This window comes from Camponotus vicinus, unplaced genomic scaffold, assembly GCF_025532165.1.
Source record: "Camponotus vicinus isolate PSW18456_S1 unplaced genomic scaffold, iyCamVici1.0 SCAF_13, whole genome shotgun sequence".
Lineage (NCBI taxonomy): Eukaryota > Metazoa > Arthropoda > Insecta > Hymenoptera > Formicidae > Camponotus > Camponotus vicinus.
In genome coordinates, this window is record NW_028141949.1 from 10,577,823 (window position 1) to 10,592,404 (window position 14,582).

Genomic DNA, 14,582 nt, shown 5'->3' on the forward strand with positions numbered 1-14,582 from the left:
GCGTCACCCGTCTTTCGTTGCCAGCTTGGTAGGAAGGAGACAGAAGAATGTATTCTGTCCTCTTCTACTATCCGAAGCTAGCCGAAGCGCCGAGCTCACACGCACGCTTACGCTACATCCTCGTTACCCCCTTCACTACGCGTTGCATGTTGCTTGCGGAGATCTGGCAGCTTTGGTGTAAGCGCGAACATAGCGAGCGCGTGAGTCTTTTGTAATCTATCTGAATAAATCTTATACTATTCTTAACAGTGCAGTTAGTATTTTTGAGTGGGCTTCACTCTGTCAGTCTCCGATTCATATTCCTCTTATCGCGTTCTTATAAATAAATACAAGAAGAATCCATCCTTCCGGTCTCGCGTCCGCATTACGGTCTCGACTCATCAAACCTCGGTATTATAATATAGTCTTGGTCAAAAGGCTTACAATAGTATTACGCCACCGAATTTCGGCTTTTTGTAAAAGTCCGGCGAGTCGGTCTGAGATAAAGGAAAAGAAAATAAAGCCGATCTGAGGCTGCCTTAGAGATATCATATGAATGCTTATATATGTTCGTATGTGTGTTCGCGTATGTGTCCGTGCATTTGAAATATGAGTTTATTTTTACGCTTTTGTCGTGCACGACTTTTATACGCAATAAACCCAGTTTAATTCAGTAAAGCCCAGGTAGCAAGTACACATCATTTTGACGTTTCAAATTGGTCATTCACTGACTATTCTTGACGTCACGAGTTAACGTTTTTATGACGTAAAAGTGACGGTCTAATATCACAGATTCTTGACGTCATGACATGTACCGCATTTTGACGTCATAAAATGTACCATATTTTGACGTCTTTTTCTTAGCATAATAATGTATTTAATAGTGTTGTCGAATAAAGCAGATTAACCGATTCGAGAGTATCATTGAACAATTTGTTGTGCCGGGAGCGGCACGAGATGTGGGATGTTGCCGGGATAACCAACCAAGGCCTCGAGATCGTTTGATTTTTGATTTTTTTATTATTATAATTATCGTCCTTTTTCAAATACAATCACTTATCTTAATCTTCTCGATTTCGTTTGAGCCTTCTCTCCTTAATATTGTCTTTCCTTAAATCGCCTTGTTCTTAGATTTCGAGTATTAACAAACTTCTTCAGCGTTTGATGCGCAGAATAGCGGTTAGCCCCAGATTCGCACTCTTTATTGATTGATTTTTGATTAATGACTGACCGCCGCGGACTCGCGGTGGACAGTTTTTAACACCTCGTTTTTAAGGGTTTTTTTGGAGGGGATCGCCTAGCGACATGACCATATTCGGTCATGGAAGATTTTTCGTGGCGATCAAGTTTAAGTGCAAGCGAAGGAGATTCAAAGTCGAATCCCTTCGTTGGCACTTTCGCGTTTCCGGCGAACTCGCGCGTGGTTCGTTGAGGTAGCGGTTTTACGCGGTTCGCGAATATTCTATCGCATTTTAATTATAAAATTTATTAATGGTAAAATAAAGTTATAGTCTTTCGGACTATAACAAATTACAGCCATTCTTCTTCAGAGGAATCTCGGAAAACTACTTTATTTGAAAACGCTAGAAAACACAAATATGGTAAGAAAATGGGTCATAAGTTTTATATTTGTTATTATTATTTTATTTAAACATAAATAAAAATTTACTTCTAATATCATATAAAATTTCAACAAATAATGTCTTCCGTTGCCTGCGTTTCATAAAAATATATTTTGCCAATCAACTGTATTATAAATAAAAGTATATATTTTTTGTCACTTTAATTACACTCGATTGATATAGTTAATATTTTCACTGTGCACTAATTTAATGAACACTGGAATGGTTAAACAACATGAATCGTGCATAGATAAACGCATGCGTCGAAAGAAAAATTGTTAAAGTCTGATCGCGAAAGTCAGGTTATATGAAAAATTTTAAAAGATTTTTTTATGGGATCGATGTACTAACTAATCACATTAATAATAAAATAATAGTCAGTTCATGACTAAAATATGATCCTGGTGGAAATTAAACGCTTCTCGAAGTGTCAAAGAAGCGTAAACGAATAGAATAAACGCTTCTTAGAAGCTTCATTGATTTCCCATTAACTCTTCGCGATTTTAAATCTTCATGCATATTTCTTTTACGCTCCATAAAGTGTGTACGAAGCATTCCGTTACGCTTCCCTTACGCTTTAATATTTCATGTTTTCCTTTACGTTTCCCAAATGCTCCATAAAATGTGAACGAAGCACTCTGATACGCTTCCCACAAACTTCAATGATTGACATTTAGAAACTCTTCATTTACACTTCCCAAACGCTCCATAAAATGTAAATGAAGCACTCCAATACGCTTCCGGCACACTTCAATGATTGATATTTTCGGAACTCTTCATTTACACTTCCTAAACGCTCCATAAAATGTAAACGAAGCACTCCAATACGCTTCCCGCACACTTCAATGATTGACATTTTACGAACTCTTCATTTACACTTCCTAAACGCTCCATAAAATGTAAACGAAGCACTCCAATACGCTTCCCGTACATTCAATGATTGACATTTTAGAAACTCTTCATTTACACTTCTTAAACGCTCCATAAAATGTGAACGAAGCACTCCAATACGCTTCATATATACTTCAATGATTGATTGACTTAGAAACTCTTCATCCACATTTCTTCAACGCTTAAACACTGCACAAAACATGTATGAAATACTTTCCTTACACTTTAACAATTTAAAGAAATATTTTTAAGGACGTCAAAGTTTCGCGGGAGCGCGCAAGGATCTGTTAGTTCGTTCATTTACCGTTACGCGATGTGCGATGCGCTATCTTTCTCGTATTTAAGTTTAGTTATGAAAATTATATAAAGTTTACAAAGAGTAACAAATAAGATCAAAGATATACTTCAATTTAATTTCTGATCTCGATGCAGGAGCTTCAGATGTTAAATTGATTTTATAAGTCGGACAAGTAAATGTCTGGCGAATAAACGAAAATAATCCGTTTATTACCTATTTAAAATATAAAGTGCAATATTAACGGTACAGTATAAATATAGTAGAGTATAAACATTTCATTCGTATTCGCCAATAAGTTTGATGACATTTCATTTACGTTCTTTAAAAATTATATTAGATATTTCCCTGGCAAAAATAAATATCGGAGCGTAAGTCGAATGTAAGGAAAGAGTAACAGAAGTGTAAACGAAGCTTCTAGGAGGCGTAAATTGAAACAACGATACGTAAATGAAGCGTTAACACTTCGTTAACGTTGAGGCTGAAAAACCGTTGAAGAAAGCTGCAAAAAATATAATTAATATTAATAGTGACTGCTTTATGTTTAAAAAGTATTTAATATATATTAATAGTTATGTTAATAATTAATCTGTTCTTTTCCTTTGCATATATTATTTGTGTATGTATACACACATACAAATGAATGTATGCAAGGGAAAATAATAGTTTAATTAAAAATATAATTATTAATATATATTAAATATTTCTTTAATACAACGCAGTCACTAATTAATCGATTAATTATATTTTCTTACAGTCTTTTTCAACGGGATTTCACAGTCTTCTTATGACATTAACACCGTTCATCACACTTTACATATTTATTGATTTTCTATTTTGTGATCGATTAATTTTCTATGTGAGAAAAACTTGTAATAATTTTACAATTTATCATTATATATCATTTGATAATTTAATAATTTAGATGTACATATCTCAAAATCATTAATATATAACACATAATGCATACATAATATACAATATAATACATAATAACTAATGAATGTGCCGATAGCATCGTACGCGCTGCGATATACCGAAGTTGTTGCGCGGACGTAACGATATATTTACAATAATAACGATAACAAACGTATACTGACCACTTATACGTTTTCGTCGTGATAATAACATAAAAATAAAATATAAATGAATAGATGAATAGAGAATGATTTTCGTCACCACCCATGGGGTATCATCAAAGGCGCGTTAGGTTTTTTATTTTAGAGTGTGGACCTTCGCCCGGAGCTCTATGTATCACACTTTAAATAATATTATATTGCACTAACATATATCTACATATAATTATCTATATTAGATTTATGTAGAAGTTATATTTTTTAAAAAGATATTTTTTACACATTAATATTTTGTGATTTTGATGTCCAGGGCCGGCTCAGACGTCGGTTTTTCGGGCCTCAGACCGAGGCCCCGCGCTCAGAAGGACCCTGCACTTTCAAATTTTTAGGACAATTTGATAATAGAATTTTTGATTCTTTGTCGAGCATATAACTATATATATACACGGTGTCCCATTTTAAATAATACGCTCAAATATCTCCGAAACGGTGCGTTACATAAAAAAATGTTTCAAACGAAAGTTATATGGCTTGAAGGGGGCCATTAGAAGGTGGCAATGATTTGACCTTGGAGAGTCATTTGAAGGTCACGTGAAGGTCACCGTCAATTTCTTAAATGGAACCCCCTACTTTTTATTGCATATTCTTGTAGCTTATCTCGAGGGTTTCCCAAAACACTATAATAAAATATTTTTACCTCAAGTACTTTTTGAGTTATAAGGCTTGAAATCATTTCTTAATTTTACATAAACCGTAAAATATCTTGTAAAATATTCATTTTTCGATTATCTTATCTTAATACTTTTATGTACAAAATAATGAGAGGAATCAATTGGTGTAAAGAAAACACATAGTTGTTTCGAAGAAAAAATATGTAATTTGCAATTAACAATTAGATATTTTATATATATTTAAAAATATGTAATTTGCAATTAACAATTATATATTTTATATATATAATTGTTAATTGCAAATTACATATTTTTTCTTCGAAACAACTATGTGTTTTCTTTATACCAATTGATTCCTCTCATTATTTTGTACATAAAAGTATTAAGATAAGATAATCGAAAAATGAATATTTTACAAGATATTTTACGGTTTATGTAAAATTAAGAAATGATTTCAAGCCTTATAACTCAAAAAGTACTTGAGGAAAAAATATTTTATTATAGTGTTTTGGGAAACCCTCGAGATAAGCTACAAGAATATGCAATGAAAAGTAGGGGGTTCCATTTAAGAAATTGACGGTGACCATCACGTGACGTTCAAATGACTCTCCAAGGTCAAATCATTGCCACCTTCTAATGGCCCCCTTCAAGCCATATAACTTTTGTTTGAAACATTTTTTTATGTAACGCACCGTTTCGGAGATATTTGAGCGTATTATTTAAAATGGGACACCGTGTATATATATAGTTATATGCTCGACAAAGAATCAAAAATTCTATTATCAAATTGTCCTAAAAATTTGAAAGTGCAGGGTCCTTCTGAGCGCGGGGCCTCGGTCTGAGGCCCGAAAAACCGACGTCTGAGCCGGCCCTGGACATCAAAATCACAAAATATTAATGTGTAAAAAATATCTTTTTAAAAAATATAACTTCTACATAAATCTAATATAGATAATTATATGTAGATATATGTTAGTGCAATATAATATTATTTAAAGTGTGATACATAGAGCTCCGGGCGAAGGTCCACACTCTAAAATAAAAAAACCTAACGCGCCTTTGATGATACCCCATGGGTGGTGACGAAAATCATTCTCTATTCATCTATTCATTTATATTTTATTTTTATGTTATTATCACGACGAAAACGTATAAGTGGTCAGTATACGTTTGTTATCGTTATTATTGTAAATATATCGTTACGTCCGCGCAACAACTTCGGTATATCGCAGCGCGTACGATGCTATCGGCACATTCATTAGTTATTATGTATTATATTGTATATTATGTATGCATTATGTGTTATATATTAATGATTTTGAGATATGTACATCTAAATTATTAAATTATCAAATGATATATAATGATAAATTGTAAAATTATTACAAGTTTTTCTCACATAGAAAATTAATCGATCACAAAATAGAAAATCAATAAATATGTAAAGTGTGATGAACGGTGTTAATGTCATAAGAAGACTGTGAAATCCCGTTGAAAAAGACTGTAAGAAAATATAATTAATCGATTAATTAGTGACTGCGTTGTATTAAAGAAATATTTAATATATATTAATAATTATATTTTTAATTAAACTATTATTTTCCCTTGCATACATTCATTTGTATGTGTGTATACATACACAAATAATATATGCAAAGGAAAAGAACAGATTAATTATTAACATAACTATTAATATATATTAAATACTTTTTAAACATAAAGCAGTCACTATTAATATTAATTATATTTTTTGCAGCTTTCTTCAACGGTTTTTCAGCCTTCTCGTAACATTAGCACCATTTATCATACATATATTTATCGATTTTTTATTTTGTGATCGATTGATTTTCTATGTAAGAAAAACTGATAACAATTTTATAATTTATAATTGTATATCATATTTAATAATTTAAATATACGTATCTTAAAATCATTAATACATAACGCTTACATAATATATAATATAATAATACATAATAATTAATACAAAAAGGTTGTAAAAATATTTAACTCTGTTACGCGTATTGAATAAAGCGAGAGGCTAGACGCAACGAGATCGAGAAGCATTGCCTCGTCGCCGACTGCGGAAAGTAAAAAGGGGCCAGAAAACAATATTTCTGTCCTCCTTTACTATCCGAAGCTAGCCGTAGCGTCGGCTTTCACGGTACGCGATTTGCGCCTGCGTGCGTCATCCCCTCCACTATGGTTGCGTATTGCTCGCGTAGGCATTCTAGCATCACTGATCTGAGATAGTTCTAATTCCGACAGCGGAGACCAACGATCGGTTTCGATTTGAGTATTGTATTGTTAGCGAGGAGAGCGCTGACGAGTTTATTAAATCATATTTAGTTAACAAGTTAATAAATATATGGCTCTAAAAATTTAAATAAGTATAGAGGAACAACGGCAGTAAGAGCCAGCGCAGGTTTTTGTGCACATGTATTATATCATGGGTGGTAAGCTTACAATAGTGTACAATTTCTTCAATTACATTTAATCAATTTAAATAACGTATCATCGAGGGGTTACTGTCATATCAACCACTCCATTCTACCATTCACGCTAGTCTTAATTAATTATATATAAAGACAAAGAGGTTTCTGAATATCAATCCTAATTTAATGTTAACAAGAGCCGACAAAGGGAACGTTACAGTAGCGTTGGACAGAGACAGTTACAACACAAGAATAGAAAGCATGCTAAGCGATAAAGAGACTTACAACATCCTCGAAAAAGATCCTATCAAAAAACTCTCTAATCAGTTACGGGATTTGTTAAGTAGGTGGAAGAAATATAATTATATTTCCAATTCCTCATACAGAGCATTATATACTAGTGATGGGATTTTACCTAGGGCTTATGGCCTTCCAAAAATACATAAAATTGAATGCCCTTTCAGGCTAATTGTTTCCTCTCTGAACAGCCCGCTTTACAACCTGGCAGTCTTTTTACATAAGATTATGGTTAAGAGTTTCCCTTTAACACATAGCCATGTTGTTAATAGCTTTCAATTAGTCGAACGATTATCTGACGTTGTTGTTGAGGGTGGGCATGCGTTGATTTCTCTGGATGTAATCTCTCTATTCACCAACATCCCCATTGATTTAGCTATTGACAGCGTTGAGAGGAGGTGGAATTTTATTACAGATAATTGTTCCATTTCTCAACCTGAATTCATCTCAGCAGTCAAATTTATATCGAACTCGACATTTTTCACTTTCAATGGCATTATCTACCGACAGACTTATGGTACTCCCATGGGCTCTCCTTTATCTCCGATTATTGTGGATATTGTATTACGGGACTTGGAGGACAGGGCTCTGGCAAATTTAAAATTTACTCCATCATTTTACGTCAGATATGTTGATGATGTGGCTTTATGTGTTCCCTCGGGGTCTGTGAATGATACTTTAAATGTTTTTAAGTCACTTCATTCAAGGATTCAATTCACTCTAGAAGTGGGGGAAAATAACAAACTTAATTTTCTGGATATCACTTTGATTTTAGACAATAGTTACTTAATATTCGATTGGTATCACAAGCCAACTTTTTCGGGTAGATATCTCAATTTTTTGTCTCAACACACTCTTTGTCAAAAGAAGGGTACAATAATTGGGTTGACGGATAGAGCCTTCTCTCTTTCTCATCCTCCTTTCCATCAAAAAAATTTTAATTATATTGTTCGGATTCTTTTAAATAATAACTATCCGTTAAAATTTATATTCCAGACGATATGCGAGCGCTTGAGATATTTAATTTATAAATCAAATGATACAGGTAAAACCATAGATGATAATAGTGATAAACCTGTCAGATATTTTACTGTGCTCTTTTTACCATCAGTCTTAGAAAAATTTAGTTATATGTTGAGAGACATTGATAATGTTAAAATTTCTTATTTTAGTTTTAATAAACTAAATAAGTTCATTAAGGGTCACAAAGATCCCCTACCGAAGACGGTATCGAGAAATGTAATCTATAAGATCGAATGTAAAGATTGCAATGCGTCCTATGTAGGCCAAACAGGCAGACAACTGCATACTAGAATCGAAGAACACAAGAAACATATAACCAGAAATACTTCGAGTCGCTCTGTCATTACAGATCACAGGTTGGATTTAAGTCATGAGTTTAAGTGGGATGAGATTAAGATTCTGGATAATGAACCGATTTTTCATAAACGCCTCATATCAGAAATGCTTTTTATTAAAAGACAAAATAATGGTTTAAATCTGCAGAGTGACACCGAATGCTTACATCACAATTATATATCAGCTTTAAGCAAGCTTTCAAACATTTGAAATTGGTCTCGACTATTTACGTTTCTTTAGTATATTGTGAGTTGTTTACCAGCTCGGTCGAAGATTATAACGTCCGACCTCTTGTCACGTTAATTACATCCATTTATTCGATTTTATGTTATTGACATCCATTTATATTCTACATTGCACATTGACTTACTGTAAGTTTATTTATCACCTATTTATTCTATTTAATATCACATATTGCAGTGTTCGGGTTGATCACCTTTTAATCATTGACTTTTAGTTTAATTTTCGACTTTAACATGGACTAACTTTCATACCTCTTTGGTCTTCCAATCACGGAGGGATCGACCTGCGACACGATAATTGTGACAAGATGTGCGATAATTTTTTTATTATTCGACCTTGATGGATCTAGTTAACGATAGAGTTATATTATTTTTATTTTATATCGTTTATTATTCTAATTGCTGCGCTGAAGATGGCCCAAAAAAAGGGCCGAAACGTAAATAAAAACATTATTTAAATTGATTAAATGTAATCGAAGAAATTGTACACTATTGTTAGCTTACCACCCATGATATAATACATGTGCACAAAAACCTGCGCTAGCTCTTACTGCCGTTGTTCCTCTATACTTATTCATATTTAGTTAATATCTCGTGATATTTTTTCTTCGAGGTTTGTGCGACTATCCATTACATGTTATCCCGACATTATTCTTACAAGTCAAAAGTGGAATTAAGAACGAGCACGTGTCTATTCGATTTGGTTTGCGACGACGATTATACGTACGGCGATTATGGACTGCCGTAAGTCACGCCGAGAGTCTTATCGGAGCGTTTTGAAGAGAAAGAGAAGAAGTTGGCCGTGCCTGTCAGTGGTACGACGCACGACCACGATTGGCCGGTACATGGAGTGAGACGAAGGATACATTGCAGCGACATAGTCCATAAGTCCGTTCCGTTTAATAAGTTATTCGAGGAAACCGCGTCGTATAAAAGCACACCCGGGCAAGCACTAAGAGATTAATGCTTTCACAAATTAAATAGGATGCGAAGATTAAACATAATAATATTTGACGAATACCTCATCGACGGGATAATTGGCGGGATCACGGACGAGAATATCGCGAGAACAGTGCGCTCCGCACAGCTCAGTGACGCGGACGAATTATACGCGTACATGACAACCTTAGGTAATCTGCCGTCAAAGAACGAAAAGAATAAAACCGCGGCGGATACAAAAAGCGATCGGACGGATCGGGCAGCACATTCTTGGTCAACAGACGAATTACGCGCGGTGAAAAAAGAGAACGTTCTGTCGGCGGACGATAATAATAAACCGCGACTTAAATGTTTCAATTGCAAAAAATTACGGGCAATCCACTTCAGACAATCAAGTTCTTCAGGACCTCCAAGCAGCGTCCCCAAAAGGGATCGTCCCAATTGCGCACATTCCCGATCGGACACGATGACATTTCCCGATTGGACACAGACCCGATCGGACACAAACCCGATCGGAAACATGCTTTCGCCCTGTGCTTTTAATGCAAAACGAAGTCTATTATTGTACGGTTCCACATGGGTTTGCAACTTTACACGCGAAATGAGTTCAATTCACACCGCCCTATGCTTTCAGGGCGAAACGAGGTCTATTATTGTATGATTTTACATAGGTTTGTGTCCGATCGGGACATTGTCCGATTGGGTCTGTGTCCGATCGGGTCTGTGTCCGATCGGGACTGTGTCCGATCGGGTCTGTATCCGATCGAGTCTGTGTCCGATCGGGACTGTGCGCAATCGGGACTCACTCCCCCAAAAACAGATAAATCGCATCAACAAACAAGTGACATCTAGGAGCTAAAACACATGATGAAAGAGCTAATGGAAAAAATGGGCTCAATTCTAAACATCCTAACAACACTTGTCACTAAAATAACATAAAGGGTGAAACAATCAAAATAGCTTCATGCCAATGGGCTGGCCAAACACTCTCAAGAAATCAAAATGTTCATATCCAATCATAACATAGACATACTTCTAGTATCCGAAACATACTTCACGAATAAGAGCTATTTCCGTATCCCTGAGTAAACATTATATCACACAATTCCCGATGGCAAAGCCCATGATGGGACTGTTGTAATCATAAGAAATTGCATCAGACGTTACGAAACTGACAAATACCATGAGGAACATATACAGGCCACTAGCGTTGCGATCGAGGACTGGAATGGGAGTATTACTGTGTCTGCTATATACTCACCTCCTAAATATGAGGTAAAAAGCGAACAGTATGAAACCTTCTTTAAAACTCTTGGCAGTCGCTTCATCGCTGTAGGAGACTACAACGCCAAACGCGTCCAATAGGGATCGAGACTGACTCAACCAAAAGGATGAGAACTTCTCAGGGTAATCGAGACTATAAATCCAATAGTCTTATCTACTAGGGAGTCTATTGGCCGTCCGATATTTAAAAAATCCCAGATCTTTTGGACTTTGGCATTGGAAAAGACATTAATAGAGGCTGCTGCCATATCGAGTCCTGCTTCGACCTATCCCCAGACCACTCCCCCATATTTATTACAGTGCAGAATACTGTAATGACCAAGGAAACCCCTTGTATCCTTCACAACGTCAAAACAAATTGGCCACTTTTCCAAGAAATTTTAACTACTACTCTGGACATCTTTATCCCCCTAAAATCTGAAGACGACATTGTTAGTGCAGTCAAAAGCTTTAATCTTAGCGTACAACAGGCCGCCTAGAGTGCAACCCCTTCCCCCATGGTGGCCACGCCATCTGTTACGTAGATGACACTCTTGTGGTGGCTACGGGGGATGGCTGGGGGGACACCACGGCCAAGGCCGAGGTGGCGGTGACAGTCGTCGTGCGGTGCATCACGGGTATGGGTTTGACAGTGGCGGTTAGTAAGACCGAGGCCCTCTTCTTCTACAAAGATAGGTCCCTCGGTAGTCCGCCACAAATCCATATCCGTGTGGGTGAAGCCTCCATCCTGGTAGGAGACCGACTCAAGTATCTCGGTCTCCTGCTGGACAGCAAGTGGTCGTTTGGACATCACTTTGATGTCCTTGCCCCCAGGGTCGAGCGAGTTTCAACGGCGTTGGGACGACTCCTGCCGAACCTTGGGGGTCCGGATGGTCGGGTCCGCCGCCTGTACGTAGCAGCCGTTAACGCGGTTGCACTGTATGAGTGCCCAATCTGGGTTGCGGACCTGGCGGCCATGCGGCGCGCCAAAGACAAATTAAGGCGCGTCCAGCGTTGCATGGCCACCCGAGTTATCAGAGCCTACCGTACAGTTTTGCACGCGGCGGCCACGGTCCTGGCTGATTGGCCTCCCTTGGAGTTTCTCGCCAATATGTACGCCGAGATGTACTGACGGGAGCTCCGGGAGAGGACGGGCAGGAAATTGCCAGCCAGGATCTGGAAGGCCATCCAGAACCACGCCCGGCGGTCCATGGTGGAGAGGTGGGACGCCCACCTCTCCGACCCGAACACTGCGGGTCAGAGGACCGTTGGGGCTGTCCGGCCCTGTCTAGCGGAGTGGCTAGACAGGGCTCAGGGGGAGGTTACATTACGAATGACACAGATGCTCACCGGGCATGGCTGCTTTGGTGAGTATCTGTGTCGAATCAGTCGGGAAGGCACCACGGCTTGCCACCATTGCATGGCAGACAGAGACACGGCGCAGCACACGCTGGTAGAGTGCTCAGCATGGAGTGTGCTGCGTCGTGATCTCGAACAAGAGGTTGGAAATGACCTCTCGCTGCCGGTACTCATCACGAAGATGGTCGGCAGCGAGAGGTCGTGGAAGGCGGTTGCCTCCTTCTGCGAACAAGTAATGTTGCAGAAGGAGGAGGCCGAAAGAATTCGTCGCCAGCAGCGAAGAAAGCGACGAGGAGCAGGAGGAGGAGGATACGAGCGAGGCGGACGCAAGGTCGGCAGCCTCCACTCCTCCTTCTTTTCGTATGAGGCTACGGCCTCGCGCCAGAAACCGGGGGGGGACGCTACCGTCGCCTCCCTCGTAAAGAGGAAGGTGACACTAAGGGGGGAGCGGGAAACTGGGGGATTACCCTCCAGATAATGCTCCCCCCACTTGTCCCACCCCCGTTCAATAAACACACGGGATGGCGAGGAGGGCAGGTTCGCTTCCCTCCTCACGGCCGCCCAGCGCGGCCGAGTGAGGAAAGAGGGGCTATGGCCCCTCTTAGTAATCGCGGCAATGTCGCATTCGTTTTATGTTAGGCTGGGGGGAGCTTGCTCCCCTAGTAAGTGCCACTTGCACGGGGGGGGGGGCTTGCTTCCTCTCAGCCTGGAGTCAGCCTGCATCTGTCGCTACGGCGACGGTTGCGACCCTCCCTCGGAACCTGGCCGCTGTGAACGGGGGTTTTCAGCGGCCAAAGTAGGTCCCCGAGGAAGATGGGCGAACGGGGCCACACCGTTCGCCCACAAAGTGGAAGAAGGGGAGGGTATCAACCGCCCTCCCTGGAAAGGAGACCCGGCGACAAGTACGAAGTCGCCGGGTCGTATGCGCGGAGAAGAGCCACAGCCGGAGATACCGATGGAGTGCAACAGCGAGTTCCGGGTCCCCGCCTGGCCATCCACTGCGCGGAAGGCCACCTCGGGGGATTTAGTGGGTAGACCGGTCATTTGCCAACGTTGGCATGACCGGGAGTCCCACATAACCCTCGCCTTTCCCCCGAGAGAGTGAGGGCATAAAGCATTTCCCCCGTCACCAAAAAAGAAAGTGCAACCCCTACGAGCTACAACTTAGTAAGTAAAATTGAGTGTCCGCCGAAAATAAGAGAAAAAATTGCAGAAAAAAGGAAGCTATGAAAGTTGTGGCAAATTAGCAGATGTCCAACGGTAAAAACCAAATTAAATCGAGTCATCAAGGAACTTAAAAAACTGCTGGACCTGGAGAAAAATCAGGGAATACAAAAGTACCTAAGTAATTTAAGCGCCGCCGCAACATCAGATTACACACTGTGAAAAGCCACTAAAAAACTGAAATGCCCACAAAAACATCACCCACCTATCAAAAAGGAAGATGGGAATTGGGCAAAATGCGATAAGGATAAGGCTGAAACTTTTGCCACACATCTTACTAAGGTATTCGCACCAAACCCTAAAGAGATAACACAGGTGAAGGAAGACATGCTACTCTCGGACTCGGTCACAGATAATATCCCGGATACTCCCATAAAACCCTTCACTGCAAACGAAGTGCGGGACACAATAAAAAATCTGAACCCAAAAAAGGCACCAGGCTATGACCTTATAACCAACAAAGTCCTGCAAATGTTAGATAAAAGAATAAAAGCCATCACTCAACTAATCAACGCAGTCCTTAAATTAGGATTTTTTCCACCTCAGTGGAAAGTAGCTCAGATGACTATGATATAGAAACCTGGCAAAGCAGCAGAAAAGGTAGAATCGTACAGACCGATCAGCTTGTTGCCTGTCCTCTCTAAGTTATTTGAAAAACTGATGCTCCTAAGACTCTCTACAATTATCGAGAAACGTAAATTAATTCCAAATCATCAGTTCAATTTTCGAAGCAAACACGTAATCACCGAGTAGATTCATAGAATTGTCAGAAGAATCAATAATGATATGGAAGCAGGTAGATGTTATACGGCGACCTTCCTCGACGTCTCACAAGCGTTTGACAAGGTGTGGCATAATGGCCTTTTACATAAAGTCAAGAACAACCTACCACCTGATCTCTATGCCGTCACAAAATCATACCTATTACAC

The 14,582-nt window shown here is 38.9% G+C and overlaps 1 protein-coding gene across 1 annotated transcript; it reads left to right on the plus strand.

Annotated features, from left to right (window-relative positions):
* Positions 1-11,709: 11,709 nt before the first annotated feature.
* LOC145963968 (uncharacterized) lies at positions 11,710-12,201 on the plus strand. The gene has a single exon (XM_083086329.1). It carries the CDS (start codon positions 11,710-11,712, stop codon positions 12,199-12,201), a length of 492 nt encoding a protein of 163 aa, XP_082942455.1.
* The last annotated feature ends 2,381 nt before the right edge of the window (positions 12,202-14,582 follow it).

Bases quoted from the DNA above. Each gene is read 5' to 3' on its own strand.
- LOC145963968 (XM_083086329.1), top strand. From the start codon at position 11,710: ATGGGTTTGACAGTGGCGGTTAGTAAGACCGAGGCCCTCTTCTTCTAC.